The sequence below is a fragment of the Apteryx rowi genome, unplaced genomic scaffold (assembly GCF_003343035.1).
Source record: "Apteryx rowi isolate R43461 unplaced genomic scaffold, aptRow1 scaffold_19, whole genome shotgun sequence".
In the NCBI taxonomy this organism is placed as follows: Eukaryota; Metazoa; Chordata; class Aves; order Apterygiformes; family Apterygidae; genus Apteryx; species Apteryx rowi.
Genome location: NW_020448196.1, coordinates 2,170,366 through 2,183,469, shown reverse-complemented (window position 1 = coordinate 2,183,469; position 13,104 = coordinate 2,170,366). Strand labels below are relative to the sequence as shown.

The 13,104-nt window shown below is 55.1% G+C and overlaps 2 protein-coding genes across 7 annotated transcripts in view; one reads left to right on the top strand and one right to left on the bottom strand.

The window, feature by feature from the left end:
- RAPGEF1 (Rap guanine nucleotide exchange factor 1) overlaps positions 1-8,628 on the top strand; it is an 89,961-nt gene extending 81,333 nt beyond the window's left edge. For all 6 annotated transcript variants that reach the window (XM_026062140.1, XM_026062142.1, XM_026062143.1 and 3 more), the window contains 10 exons: positions 43-127; positions 1,147-1,239; positions 1,624-1,809; positions 1,966-2,050; positions 2,281-2,375; positions 2,891-2,969; positions 3,124-3,225; positions 3,651-3,748; positions 5,019-5,147; positions 5,654-8,628. In XM_026062140.1, coding sequence (XP_025917925.1) covers positions 43-127; positions 1,147-1,239; positions 1,624-1,809; positions 1,966-2,050; positions 2,281-2,375; positions 2,891-2,969; positions 3,124-3,225; positions 3,651-3,748; positions 5,019-5,147; positions 5,654-5,804 — 1,103 coding nt within the window. In that variant the 3' untranslated portion in view covers positions 5,805-8,628. The remainder of the gene's footprint in view (positions 1-42; positions 128-1,146; positions 1,240-1,623; positions 1,810-1,965; positions 2,051-2,280; positions 2,376-2,890; positions 2,970-3,123; positions 3,226-3,650; positions 3,749-5,018; positions 5,148-5,653) is intronic.
- Positions 8,629-10,780: 2,152 nt separating this feature from the next.
- On the bottom strand, positions 10,781-12,179 carry PRRT1B (proline rich transmembrane protein 1B). The gene is made up of 4 exons (XM_026062063.1): positions 12,170-12,179; positions 11,424-11,731; positions 11,125-11,265; positions 10,781-10,927 (listed from the first exon to the last, which is right to left on the bottom strand). Exons 1-4 carry the CDS (start codon positions 12,177-12,179, stop codon positions 10,781-10,783), a joined length of 606 nt encoding a protein of 201 aa, XP_025917848.1.
- Between the last annotated feature and the right edge of the window lie 925 nt (positions 12,180-13,104).

Here is a 13,104-nt window from a genome sequence, read left to right as displayed (position 1 = left end):
ATGCAGGGTTGATGACTGACACTTCCTTGTCTTTCTCTGTAGATCTGGTGCTGTACTGTGAAGCCTTTCTGACCACATACAGGACATTTATTACCCCAGAAGAGCTCATCAAGAAGCTGCAGTACAGATATCCTTTTGCATGAATGACAGTTCAGCCTCTTCAAGGATCAGGACCAAGCAGTCATTGTGGAGGGAGCTGGTGGGAATTTGTTCAGGCAAAAGCCTGCTGGCAACACCGTCCGTAACGTGCTTGCCATAGAGGTTTCGCCCACAACCTGCCCACTGCCGAGCAGGGATTCCCTCACCTGTGCACCCTGCAGGTGGGAAATGCTCCGGGGCAGGTCAAGGCAGAGGGGAGCATCTCTGGCAAGTACGGAGACTGCTTCTTGGTGAGCACCCTTGTCTGCAGTTCCTTCCCCTTGGCTCTGCTGCGATGGCTCCCTTACTACCATTGGTGCTGAGTGGGTCAGTGTCTCAGTTCAGGCAGTGCAAAGGCCTCATGGGCTTTGGTCCTGTAACCGCACATCAAAGGAAGCCTGACGTCACCCTGCCCTGAGTCGCAGCTCATCACTGCCATCTGCAGCAGAGCCTGTGCTCCCCATGCTTCTGCTGGGATCAGTTCTGCCAAGGACACAGCAAACCTCATTGCAGAGCAGTTGTCAGGGAAAACACTTGCTTTGGAGAGATGCTGGGGCATTCCCGTAGGCCGCTTTCTGCACCCTGTTTCTCTTTCCCTTTGTCCGCCTGGTGGAAGGTTTTTCAACCTTTGCTGTCCTGTCTCCCCCACGCTGTTCCCCTTGCAGCAAATTGGGAAGTGAGATCTGTTATGAGACCAGATGTCACAGACCAGTGGGGGGGATCACAGTGAAGGAGTGCTGCTCATTAAATTTCACCTTAGAGATAATGCTCTGATAGCATGAATTCTGCAAGGTGTAAGAACCTCCTCACACCCCTGCTACCTGCAGCTGGTGGTATCTTAATACCACGTTAATTAGAGCGCTATTAGTGTCCCATATCTCCTAGAAGTTGAACACCAGTTTCAGTCAAGGCAGAGTATTGTGCTATTCTCATGTTCCTCAAGGTAGCTGTTAGTTGTACTAATGTCAGTCTGACTACGCTAGGTTGATTCTTTAATTTGTGAGCAACATATGAGAAGTTTTGCCACTTCGCAGACACATTTAAGAAGCGAGTCAGTAAGAACACCTTCTTCGTGCTGGTGAGAGTGGTGGATGAGCTGTGGTGAGTTGCCTTCTTTGCTTTGGGGTTGGAGATACAGGGTCAGTAACAAGACAGAAGTCTACCAACTGTGAACATTGTATTGTTTAAAACCCATCTGAGATGGTACCTAAAACCCCCTACCTTGACCAAGGAGACCGCTACAATGCTGGACACAGGGAACCCTCTTTTTGGAAGAGCAGGTTCTCACAGTGTCCTCTCTGGGTCCGTGATTTTAAAATAACCGGTGAAAGGGGAATCTCTAAGAAAGGAAGAGCTGGGAAGAGGAGGAATTTCAGTCACTTGGTTCTGCTTTTGGGAAAGAGTGACAAGACTATACAAATACAAATTCCATAACTCTGAGTCGTTACTCTGATGTCTTGCTTGGGTTTTCCATCTTTCTTTCAGCTTAGTGGAGTTGACAGATGAAATTCTCAAGCTGCTGATGGACCTGGTGTTCCGGCTAGTCTGCAATGGGGAGCTGAGCCTCGCTAGAGTGTTACGCAAAAATATCCTTGACAAAGTCGATCAGAAGAATATGCTGAGATATGCCAATTCCATCAAACCTCTCGCAGCCCGTGGGGTGGCAGCCAGGTGAGGAATTGTGCACGTAATCATATCTTGCTCCTTTCTGAGAGACAGGCATCCCTTATCTGCAGATGCAACAGTTTTCTCAGTCCAAAATATAATGATGGAAAGAAAACAAGTCACATTTTCTTAGCCTTTATACTTCATCCTTGTTTCCTACAGGCCAGGGACCCTGCATGATTTCCACAGTCACGAAATAGCTGAGCAGCTGACCCTCCTAGATGCCGAACTCTTCTATAAAATTGAGGTACAGAGACAAGGATGGGATGAGGGTGGTGGCAGGGATTTTAACACATACCCTCTGCAATCTCTGGGATTGCTCCCTGCCAGCTTTCCATGCGCACCTGTTGCGTTGTAGGAGACAGCTGAATTTGTGTCAGCAAAAGGCTATGACCACAAGCTATGACTGGGGAATCTTAAGGCAGAAATCCTATTTTAACGTGTGGTGTTCTCCCACTCCTCTCTCTTCCTCGGCAGATACCAGAAGTTTTGCTTTGGGCAAAGGAGCAAAATGAAGAGAAGAGCCCCAACCTGACACAGTTTACAGAGCACTTTAATAACATGTCCTACTGGTAAGGAGATCAGAGCGACCACGGCACTGAACTGTGCTTAACCTTCAGTGCCTTAGAATTCAATATAGTTCTTCTTGAGTTGGGTTCCCTGTGAAAAGGATTGTATCTTTTAGTAGCATCATGCATATATTTTTGGCTGGGAACTAGATGCAGGGCGCTCTTCAAAGAACCCAGAACACAGGAAATACAAAATCACGAGGGTTTCAGAGGGCACAGCAACCTGTAAGAATTAAGAATTATCATCAGTATTGTTAAGCTCTTCAAACAAACATTCCCCCTGCAAATAAGTGAACTCCTAAGGGTGATGTTACTTCATTGTGGTCATCCTTGAAATTATTCCATTTTTGCTGTGAATTGAAGTGCTCCATTTAAGTTGGAAGCAGCATGAACTTGTCAGCATTGTTGATCCATCCTTATTAGTTACCCATTTTGCAAATGAAGCAAGAAATCTGAGATCAGAATTCTGCCTCAGTGGGTTTATCGTTCTTTCTGTTTTGTTCTGTCTGTTCTTCCAGGGTCCGTTCAATAATTATGGTGCAAGAGAAAGCCCAAGACCGAGAGAGGCTGCTCCTTAAATTTATAAAAATTATGAAGGTATCAGCTTGATTCTTGCTGTGAATCACACACACTGTTCATTAAATATCTGGGAACAGGAGTAGGAGTGTGGGACGTTCCAGTGAGTAGAGCTGTTTGTTGCCAAGAAGGCTTTTCAGATCTCTAGAGTAACTGGTATTCTCCTTCTTCACAGCACTTACGAAAGCTGAATAATTTTAATTCCTATCTGGCCATTCTTTCTGCACTGGATTCTGCACCCATCCGAAGGCTGGAGTGGCAGAAACAAACCTCAGAGGTAAGGAACAGCAAGGACTTGCATCTTTAGGGGAAAAAAGGCTAACTGTGGTTACGGTATGAAACAGCTGGGTGGGTTTTAACAGCTCAGTGATGTGCCAGTGTGGAGGGATGGTGGATAAATGCTCTCCACTTGTATAATGCCACGGTGCTGGAAACCTGCAGTGTTGCTGGGCTTTCTGACAGCAGCAGAAATGCCAGCACAGTTACAGGCTGAGAGAACAGCGTCTTCCTCCCTGCAAATTGAAGCCTTGCTGAAGCTGAAAGTGGTGAGGTTCTGTGTACACAGTCAGGCTCACGTTTATTAAATCAACTGGAGGTGTTTGCAGGGTGGCATTAACTCCTTAGCCTGCGTAGGTCCCTGGAGGGGAGGTCACAAAGCCCACGGTAGCACCACTGCTACAAACCAGCTTTGTCTCCTGCTAGGGCCTGGCTGAGTACTGCACGCTGATTGACAGCTCCTCATCCTTCCGGGCCTACCGAGCAGCTCTGGCTGATGTGGAGCCTCCCTGCATACCTTACCTGTGAGTTGGTGATTTGTCTTTCCTCTGCCATTGCTTCTGCACATTCAAGCAGTTCCTCCAGTGATTTCTCAGCAGCCTCTGCTCAGTTAAACGCTTGCCTTTCACCCTAGATCTAGAATAACACGTCGGTGTGCCACATCTTTATAGCAAACCCACATGCCCGTTCTGGAGCAACTCCTCCTGTACTAGGGAAAAGCAGGGTGACACCCCTGGGTACTGCTCTCCCTTTCCCTGTGACAGTGTGTTCCTGCTATAAGATGACTGGATTTCTCTATCCACTGTTCCCCTGATGCTCTTACTCATTTTTGTGAACATCGATCAAAGCCCAGACTACCTCCTGCTGTTTCAGGTGCTTTACTTTGTGCCTCAGCTTTCTTTTTTTGTAAAGGTGAATTGACTTGAATTGACTATGGCAAAGGAGATAGATAGGAAGTGCCCGGATCTTTAGTTGACACTTTAACTACAGTTTCTTTGGTGTCTGTGCACAGAAAGACAAATTTTCCCATGAGGTGAAATGGATCCCACAACTTTGAGCTGCTTCATGCTCCTCTACATCAGCTCTGCTTCTGCTGACTGGAAGAGCTGGTAAATTAGGAATTTCCCTTGTCAAACACATGCTTCTTCATTCTGTTGCCAGATGAAAGGTTGAAGCCTTTGCCCTTCTCTGTACAGGCCCTCTGATCTGGATATCAGATTTCATCTGGGTTTATCCTAGTAAAAATTCTCCTGGACTTGCTTTTTTCTATGGTAAAAATTCTGTAGGAAGAGGTTGCATAGATGCACAGCATCTCATGTGGTGGGGACCACAGGAGGACTGTGCAGGCATGCAGGTGAGCAGGGGAGGTAGAGAGAGGAAGGGAGACACAGACTTTTGCTCGCAAAGCCTCAGCATGAGGAAAGTCATCTTGCATAAAACTGGAAGGAAGGTTTAACCCCCTGGCAGATGCGCCCCATTGCAACCTTCTTCCAGCCTGGTCTACAAACAGTGAAAGAGCAACAGACCCAGCACTATTCATGTGAACATTAATGCCTCACTTCTGAGATATCTCAGCTTTGCGTGTAATGATAGGATCTAAACACCTTCATATTTGCTGGAGGGGCGGAGGGGAGATGTTTCGCTCTAGTTTAAAATCATGATGCTAAGGGTGCCAGCAGCAGGAGGCAATTAGATTATGTGCAGCCGCCTTTTGGCAGGCTGTCCTGCCCGTGCGTGACTCACCTCTGTACTTGTTTGCCTGCTCCTTGGCCTGCCACCCCTTCTCTCTTTCAGAGGCCTAATTCTGCAGGACCTGACCTTTGTTCATCTGGGAAATCCAGATTACATTGACAGCAAAGTGAACTTTTCCAAGCGCTGGCAGCAGTTTAACATCCTGGACAGCATGAGGTGCTTCCAACAAGTGTAAGTGCAGCGAAGGGGATCAGAGGCAGCTCAGATACTGCTGTGGGGTTGTTACAGCCAGCGGTGGCGGGGGCACGTGAGCTGCTGTGGAAAAGGAAGGGAGCCTAACGTCAAAACACTGTGGTGGAGACTTAAGGAGTCCTGGCAGTGCGTAAAGTTTCCCTACTCCTCTTCATCACACGACAGCTTTTCCTGCAGATCGTTGTTGTTGCTGGTTCCTGTGTTCTCTTGGTCAGGAAGGGTTTCCCTTAATGCTGTTTTTCAGTGGAAGCCACAGTTCTAATTCAGTGTCACAGGATCAGTGGTCTTTTTCCCCAGTTCAGGGCTGGGCATCGTGTGTATCCCCCCTCCCTGGTGTCACATCATTGTCATGAGTAGCTGGCTCAGGTAATTCAGATCACAGCGCTGGATGTGCGTTAGAGCGGAGAGGGGGGCTCAGGACTGGGAGAGGTTCCTGAGCAGCATCTCGGTTAACTGCAGCCCTTCTGTTCTCTCTGGTTTTCCAGACATTACGACATCAAAAGAAATGATGATATAGTGTCATTCTTCAATGATTTCAGCGACCATCTGGCTGAGGAGGCCTTGTGGGAACTGTCTCTCAAAATCAAACCTCGGAACATTACGAGGAGAAAAACAGACCGGGAAGAGAAGACCTAGGAGGAGGGGTTTGTGTGAGCGAGGAGAATTGCTCCGCACACACGCCGAGGGCAGCTAGGAGACTGGAGTTCAATGTTTGTACCTGTTACTGGATGACGCACCCTCCCTCCCAGCTGGCAGCAATCACTGGGTGTGCGAATGTTGGGCTCTTGCAGCACAAGAGCAGCGAACGTGTGCGGGAGCCGCCTTCTTGCCGGGCGGCAGCAGCTAAGGCGGGAGATCAGCCAGTGCTCGCTGCACTCGCCTTCCTTCTCCTCCCATCCCTCCGTGCCGCGGATCAGCTTTAAACCTGGGGAGAGAGCTTTGTGGAAGGAGGGTCCCATGCGAGCGTGCTGCTGGTTTGCTGACTGATACTTCACCGGCGTTCGGAAGGACCTGAGCTTTTGTTTCCATCCCCAAGGGAGGACCAGCAAGAGCTCAGCACCCACAAACAAGTCACCTGTCTCTGGAGCGTTACCCAGCCGGCAGCAGCTGCGGAAGCCGAGGTTTTGCGTCTCCCCTGCGACGCCGCCTCGAAACGTTTTTAGCCCTGGGAGACGAGGATGGAAGAATCTGCCGCTGTCTGCCAGAGGAGCTCTGCTTCCTGAGAGCTTGCTTTTGTTTACAGGGGTGTTGAGTTTACCCCAGATCTCTCTCGCCTTCCTAAAGGGAGGAAGGCACCGGTCATAGATGCGGAAGAGGCACTGAAAACGTGGGCAGGGACCCGCCATCTCCAGTTGTCGTATCCCCCTCCTCCTCTCAAATCTCATTATTTAAGCAACAGTAATCCCTCTGAACCCTGGAAATATTGACTAGCCAAGGTACTGTGGTTCACTCGTCCTGTGAGCCCGTATCATTTAGTGATGGTACTAGCTTTTGCACAGTAAATTCTGTAGTATATAAGACTGTAAATATTAGTATTTAGAATCCATTGGGGATTTTTTTGATGCATGTCTGAGTACCAGTGGATTTATAGGAAAAAAAAAGAAAAAAGTGCAAAACGACATGTATAAAATTCGCAACCAGTGACAATGTCATTCCAAGTGCTGGAATAAAGGAGGCTTGGGGCAGCCGCACGTGGAGCTGGCTGCGGAGCGGGAAGCAGGATCCAGGCAGAGGAGCTAGCAGATACATTTCCGGGATTGTAAATGCCGACAGGGAAGGAGCCGTGCTCAGGGCCAGGCCTGCCCATCCCCTCCGCCCCGCTCCTCTCTCCTCTCGTTGTTGCCAAATGGTTTGGGGGGGCTAAGGGGGGGGCGGGCGTCCCATCTGGACAGCCCTTGGTGCTGCGCTTTGTGGTCCGTTTTTTGGGAAAAGCCTCAACAAGGCCCTGTCCCCAGTACAGCCATGCGCAGAGCCGGCAGGGCACAGGCAGCCCAGCAGGTAAGAGGGGGTTAGCGTTTCCCAGCCACGCAGTGTTAACCCCAATCCGTTCGGTGTGCCTTATTCAGCCCCTCTGTCCCCTCTCCGCGTCCCGCCCGGACGTCGTCCTCACCAGTGCAGCCCCAGCTGGGCCGGTTCACATCCTCCCTTTCTGTCCCCGTTCAGTTGTTTACAGTGTGGATCATGTTTTTGAGTGTATGCTGTAGGTTTTATCGGCCCTGCAAAGGCCTTTTTCGGAACCACGTTGTGTGATCACAAGTTTTTATAGAGTTCTGTCCAACAAAAACCCTGCAGTTTTAGGGCTGTGGCTTGCAGGGAATATACGCGGGATGTTTTGCGGAGCATCCTTAACTTATTTCTCGGCAGCAGCTCCATGTTCTCCAAGGCTCTGTTTAGTCTGGGTGAATCAGAGCTGCAAGCGCTTCCTTCTGCAAACGGATTGCAAAGGCTTCGCCGGCTCCCGTCAAACGGCAGCTCCGGTTGTCCGTCTGCGGCAGGGGATGACGGCCGCCTTACTCAGCTCGCGGGATTATATCTCGCTTTCCCTGAAGGTTTAGGCGCAGGGCTCATCAGCACCCTGGCCTGCACCGTTGCCATCGAATCAGTGCTTGTAAGGCAGCGTAGCCAAAACCGCCGCGGTGGCCTGAGACGCCAGCGCCGGGGCAGCGTGGCTGCGCGGCRCGCGCAGAAGGCGTCCGCTGCGTGATGGGAGCGCGGGGGACCCGCGCGCCAGCCCCCGTTAACGCTGTGCAATCCCCAGCGCGGCCGAAGCGGGGATGTTTCCGGGCTAAATCCCCGCCTCGGAGCGGGAAGGAGCGTGCTGGCTGAAAACCGGCGGGTTCCTACGGCGCCAAGGCGCCCTGCGTCCGAGCTGCGCGCTGCGCCTGGCAAAGCCTTTGCAACCCCCRAAGGCTTCGCAGCCTTCCACGCAGGAAGTGCTACTTTTTCTTCTTTGTAAATAAGATTTAAAAAGGAAAAAAAAAAAAAATAAGGAGTCTGTGAAAAGGCAAATGCAATCCGTGTCCGGCACAGAGTTTTCGGCTGGCTCGCTCCGAGCGTGTCGCTTCACCGTTGAAGGTGTGCGCTAGCGTAGGCCCTTCCTAGGAGTGTYGTGAGTGGTGATAGCACTAAAAGCAACCCGGCGGTTTCGGTCCCCGCCGCGGGCGTGGGCCAGGGCGCAGGTGTCGCCAGCCGCGGGCAGCGGCGCAGAACCCGCCACCGAGCGCCGGGATCTGCCCGCAGCCACCGCGGGGCCCCTGCCCTGCTCCTGCGCCCGCCGTCCCACCGTGTTACGTTGTACTATATATTTACCACTAACCCCGTCCTGATGGCATCTTCCTGCGAACATTTCAAACCTGTAACTTTTATATTAAAGACAAATAAATACCAATAACGAACCTGCCTAATGATCCTGTTTACAGTGCATGCAGCAGTCTGTGGATTAAAGTGACAATCGAATCCACTTCTCGAGCTGGTGTGGCCTCGTGTTTTCTGCGGTGCTCTGGCTTTTTCCTCTTCCATTGGCCCTTTTTGCTTCTGTTTTCACCCTGCCAATCGCTTGCCTGCCGCGGTGCCAAGATGGTCTTGTGCCGGTGCACGGCCCGGGGCTCCCCGGGGGCTGTCTGCTCCCGTCGCCTTCCTCCGGGCGCCTCTTTCACGTGCTGGCCCAGGGGGGTTTCTGCTCCCCGAAGCACATGGCGGCCGGTCGGCAGCAGCTCAGCCGCTGCAGCGGCCTTGCGACAGCCCGCGGAGGGCTATAAATAATCCCTCCGGCGGCCTGGACTGCCGAGAACGCTCCCGCGCTATTTCAGGCCTGGCCCGGCTTCAAAATTCCTCTGGAAATAATCCGCATCTGCCAGCTCGGGAGGAGGATGCCCAGACGCTGAGCGAGCCGCATGCCGTGCGGATGCGCTCGTGGGGCGTCTCGCGTGYGGGGCTGCAGCCGAGCCGGCCTGGAGAGCGACGCTGCCGGCCCCGAGGCATCGCTGCCGGAGGAAACGTGGTGGCAGCCACCGGCGCCCGGACCTGGCGCCCAGCACGGTTGCTTCACCGAGTGCCTCCCTCTTGCTGGCATTTCTTGGCATTTAAATTCCCCCCGGCAGCACAGTGCTGCAACCTTAAAGTCACTATTTGTTTTTGCAAATGTCTGCTGAGCGACTCGATAGCTCTGTCACCGTCGGGTGCGTTTGGGTGAATTGGGTGATGGTTGCGGGGGGGATCCTGCGCCTCTTTCCTGCCCCAAACACCTTTCCAGAGCTTTGTGGTTGGCACCGTTTGGCAGAAGCGGTGTTAGGCCACGGGACAGGCTGCGTTTCGAGAGCAATCTGCACGGTTATCAAATAACCCCTCCTCGCCGGAGATAGCTGCGCCCCATCCCCCGGGCAGGAAAACATCTCCGGGAAGCTTGCCGGCTCCGGGCGAGCAGCCATCCACATGCCCACTGCAGCCGGCGCCTCCCTTCCGGCAGGGATAGCTGGGCGGCAGGAGTCTGTTTTGGGAGTTTTTTGGGGGGGAAGTGGGACCCATTTGCTGGGATGGGAGCCAGGCTGAGCCCGGCCCCCGGGCGCTCTGCAAGCGGGAGCGCAGGGCTGCGGCTGCTGGCACCGCCACCCCCAGCGCTGCCCCCACATGGGGTCCCTCTGCCCCGGGGATCCGGCCTGGCCTCCCACCCTGCTCACAGGGTGGCTGGTGCCGGCTGTTTCTGGAGGAAACCCTGGGGCGACTGATTACGGAAGAATTTGTCCTGGCTTTCGTGGCAAACAAATGGCGTGGGAAGAAGGTCCTGTGTGCATGGGAAACACAAGCTTCGGATACACCTGTATTTTATTTAAACAGCAGCAGCAAAAAGGTAGCAATACAGCATGTGTGTGTCTGTGCAGAATTACTATAGAAGCAACATATAGCATTTTTTAAATACTTTCTCCCATTATTAATTATTGGGGGATGTTTCTGATGTGCTTGAATGCCCAGAGCAGCGAGCTGTCCTTGCAAAGCGGCCGCATGCTGTGGCCTTTCTTCTTGGCTCTTTGCTCCGTTTCCAGCCTGGATTTTGGAAGACTGTGGGTTGTTCTGCTGAGAAAGTCCTGCAAATGTCTCCTTGCGACGTCCCAGGAGCCAGGCTGCTGCCCCCAGGTACCATGCGCCCCCGAAGGACAGTCCGTGGGAACGGGATCAAATATCCCAGTGCAGCAGCCCTGAGTGTCCGGGTTCGGATGTGGTGCTGCCATCGCGGCACAGCTTGCTCGGAGCAGAGCAGTCCCTGCTCAGCTTTTCGGTGACTGCAGGGGAAGGCGAGCAGCGTCGCCGCTCCCCAGCGGCATCCTGCCCCTTCCCCGGGGCGGCCGCTCCTGAGACCCGGACCCTGGCTGGCCCYGGAGCACTGGGGCCGGGCAGCCCCCGCGTGCGTCTCGTAGGGCCGAGAGCGGGCTGGCAGTGGCATGTCCGGCGGTCGGGGTGGCTCCTCAGGTCGCAGACCCTGCGAGGGAGGGGATTTGTGTCCTGTCGGCTCCGGTAACGCTTTTGCTGGTGGCAGTTTCATGCCGTATCCTGCCCCTTCCCAGCCATCCCCCGCCTGGGGTGCGCTGGGAGGAGGTGGCGGTGCCCTCGCGTCTCCGTCATAGGTAAAGGGCCACCAGGACGTAGACGATCCAGCTGAAGGAGGCGAACAACCCGAAAAGCAGGCTGAAGAGGACCAGGGACTGGGTCTTCCTGGAGGCCAGTTTTGCCTGCACCATGTCTCCTCGGCTGAGCGCAGCCCGGGTCTGGCGCAGGGAAGAGAAGGAGAGAGGTTAGAAGAGCCCGGGGAGCCTGGAGCCTGGGGAATCAGGCTGATTTAAGCTGCCGGGACACACCGGATATGAGCGGGATGCGACTAAGCCGGCTGCCGGGATCCCTGTTAACGAGGTGACATGACGAGTGGCGGTGGCCGGAGCCGGCAAGGGAAGGCAGAGCGCCTTACCTCGTGGGAGTAGACGAGCGCCACGACCCCCGTGAGCAAGCAGCAGAAGACGGTCACCAGCACCGACTCCACCATGTAGTCCTTGGGCGGGCGCTGCCGGTGGGCGGCGGCGGGCGGCCCGGCGCCCAGCTGCCCATCGTACTGCAACGCAGAGCGCGCGGCGGGTTAGCGCAGCGCCTTCCCCGAGCGCCCCGCAGCCCCCTGCTCTGGGGAGCTCCCAGCTGGATTTGCGGCCAGCCCGYGGCGTGCTCGACCTCGCGCCACTCCCCGCGGGCTGCCGGGGCGGGGAGGCTACRTACGATGGTGTAGGGCAGGGGGCCCGGCGGGACGCCCTGGTGCCCGCAGGGGCCCGGCTGTGCCGGCGCCGGCTGGTAGACGACGGGCTGGAAAGGCGGGAAGAGGAGGTGGACGCTCTTGGGGTCCGGCGGTGAGTATGGTGGCGGGTCCCCCGCGAAGGCTGCCGCGTCGCTGCCCGCCGCCGGCTCCTTGGGGGTGTCGCGGCGGGCGCCAGCCCCTGGTGTCTCTGCTCCGGCTGCGGCATCACCCTCTGCCCCGCAGCTGCTGCCGCTGCTCCCTGGCTCCGGGCTCCCCGGTGCCGCCGCGGGCCCTGCGGGGACAGGGGGGCGCGTGAGCCTCCTGCCACCGGCGTCGCGGCCAGAGAGGGAGAGACACGGTGCAGCAGCAGCGCCCCAGTGCAATGGCGGCGCGGTGTGTGGGGAGCAGAGCCGAGGCGCCGTGGGGCGGCGGGGGCCGCTTCCCCCTCAGCATTGGGGCGTCGCTGCGTAATGGCGGCAGCGGCGGTGGTTGGGGGGAGGCCCCCGAGGTGAGGCCGCCCTCGGTTTCCCGCCCGGTTTCGCCATGGCCGTGGCCAGGCCTGGCGGGGAGGCCGTGTGGTGTCGCCGCCCCGAACAGGGCCTCGGGCGCCTCGCGGGGACCCCGCAGGGCTTGGGGGAGAAAAGGGGTGTTTTCCTCTCTTTTTTGGCGGGGGAGGAAAGGGCCGGCGCCGGGGCAGGCGCTGGCGGCGGCGGTGCCGAGCAGGGCTTACCTGGCTGCATGGCCGCGCCGCTCCCCACACGCCGCTGCCGCCGCGCGCGGCCGGGCCGGGCCGGGCCGGGCCGTCATTAAGCGTTAATCATTGACCAGGGTGTTTGCCCACGGCCGCGCCGGCGGCCCCTGGCGCCATGTGGGGCCGGCGCCGCTCCCCCGCCTGCCCGGAGCCGGGGGGGAGGGGGGCAGAGCGTTTCTTTTTTTTGGGGGGAAGAGAGACCAAAATTGAGGTATGCTGGTGCAGGGGCACACCCAGGGCGAGGGGAGGCCGGAGGGGCCCCTCGACCCACAGGACCTGCCACCGGCGAATGCGTTTTGGTGTCGTAACGCAGCTTTGCCTAAGCCGTAATGGGGACGGGGTCGCCCGCGCACGGCGCTGCCGGCTCGCGTCCCCCTGCCCCTCGCCGCCTAGTTCGTATTACACACGCACAGATACCGTGCAGCAAAATAAACATATAATATGCCGCATGGAAGTTGTATATAGATTACATATAAAGTTATATACACATTTAAACGTGCAACACATAAATGTATGGGAAGTGTTTTATTTATACATTTTAATATATATTTATATGCATATATGTAGAGCACTCTATATATCTACCTGTATCCATGAGTATTATAGGTATGTATGCATATACGTACATGCACACATGTGTTTGTCTCTGTGGATTATACATATATGCATATAAATATATATGCATATGTAGAGACATATTTATACATATATATGCAAATATATCTCTACATATGCATATAAGTATATATACAGGGGTATATAARTGTAAATACCCCTCCGCCCCATATTTCGTGGCCTCGGGCTGTGCCCGGTGCCCCGGCGGCCTCCGGCTGAGGCCGGCGCCACTCGTCGCACTTGCTGCGCTCAGCGGTGCCCCGCCGCCCGGGCCCCGCCCCCCGCCTCCCGCGCAGGCG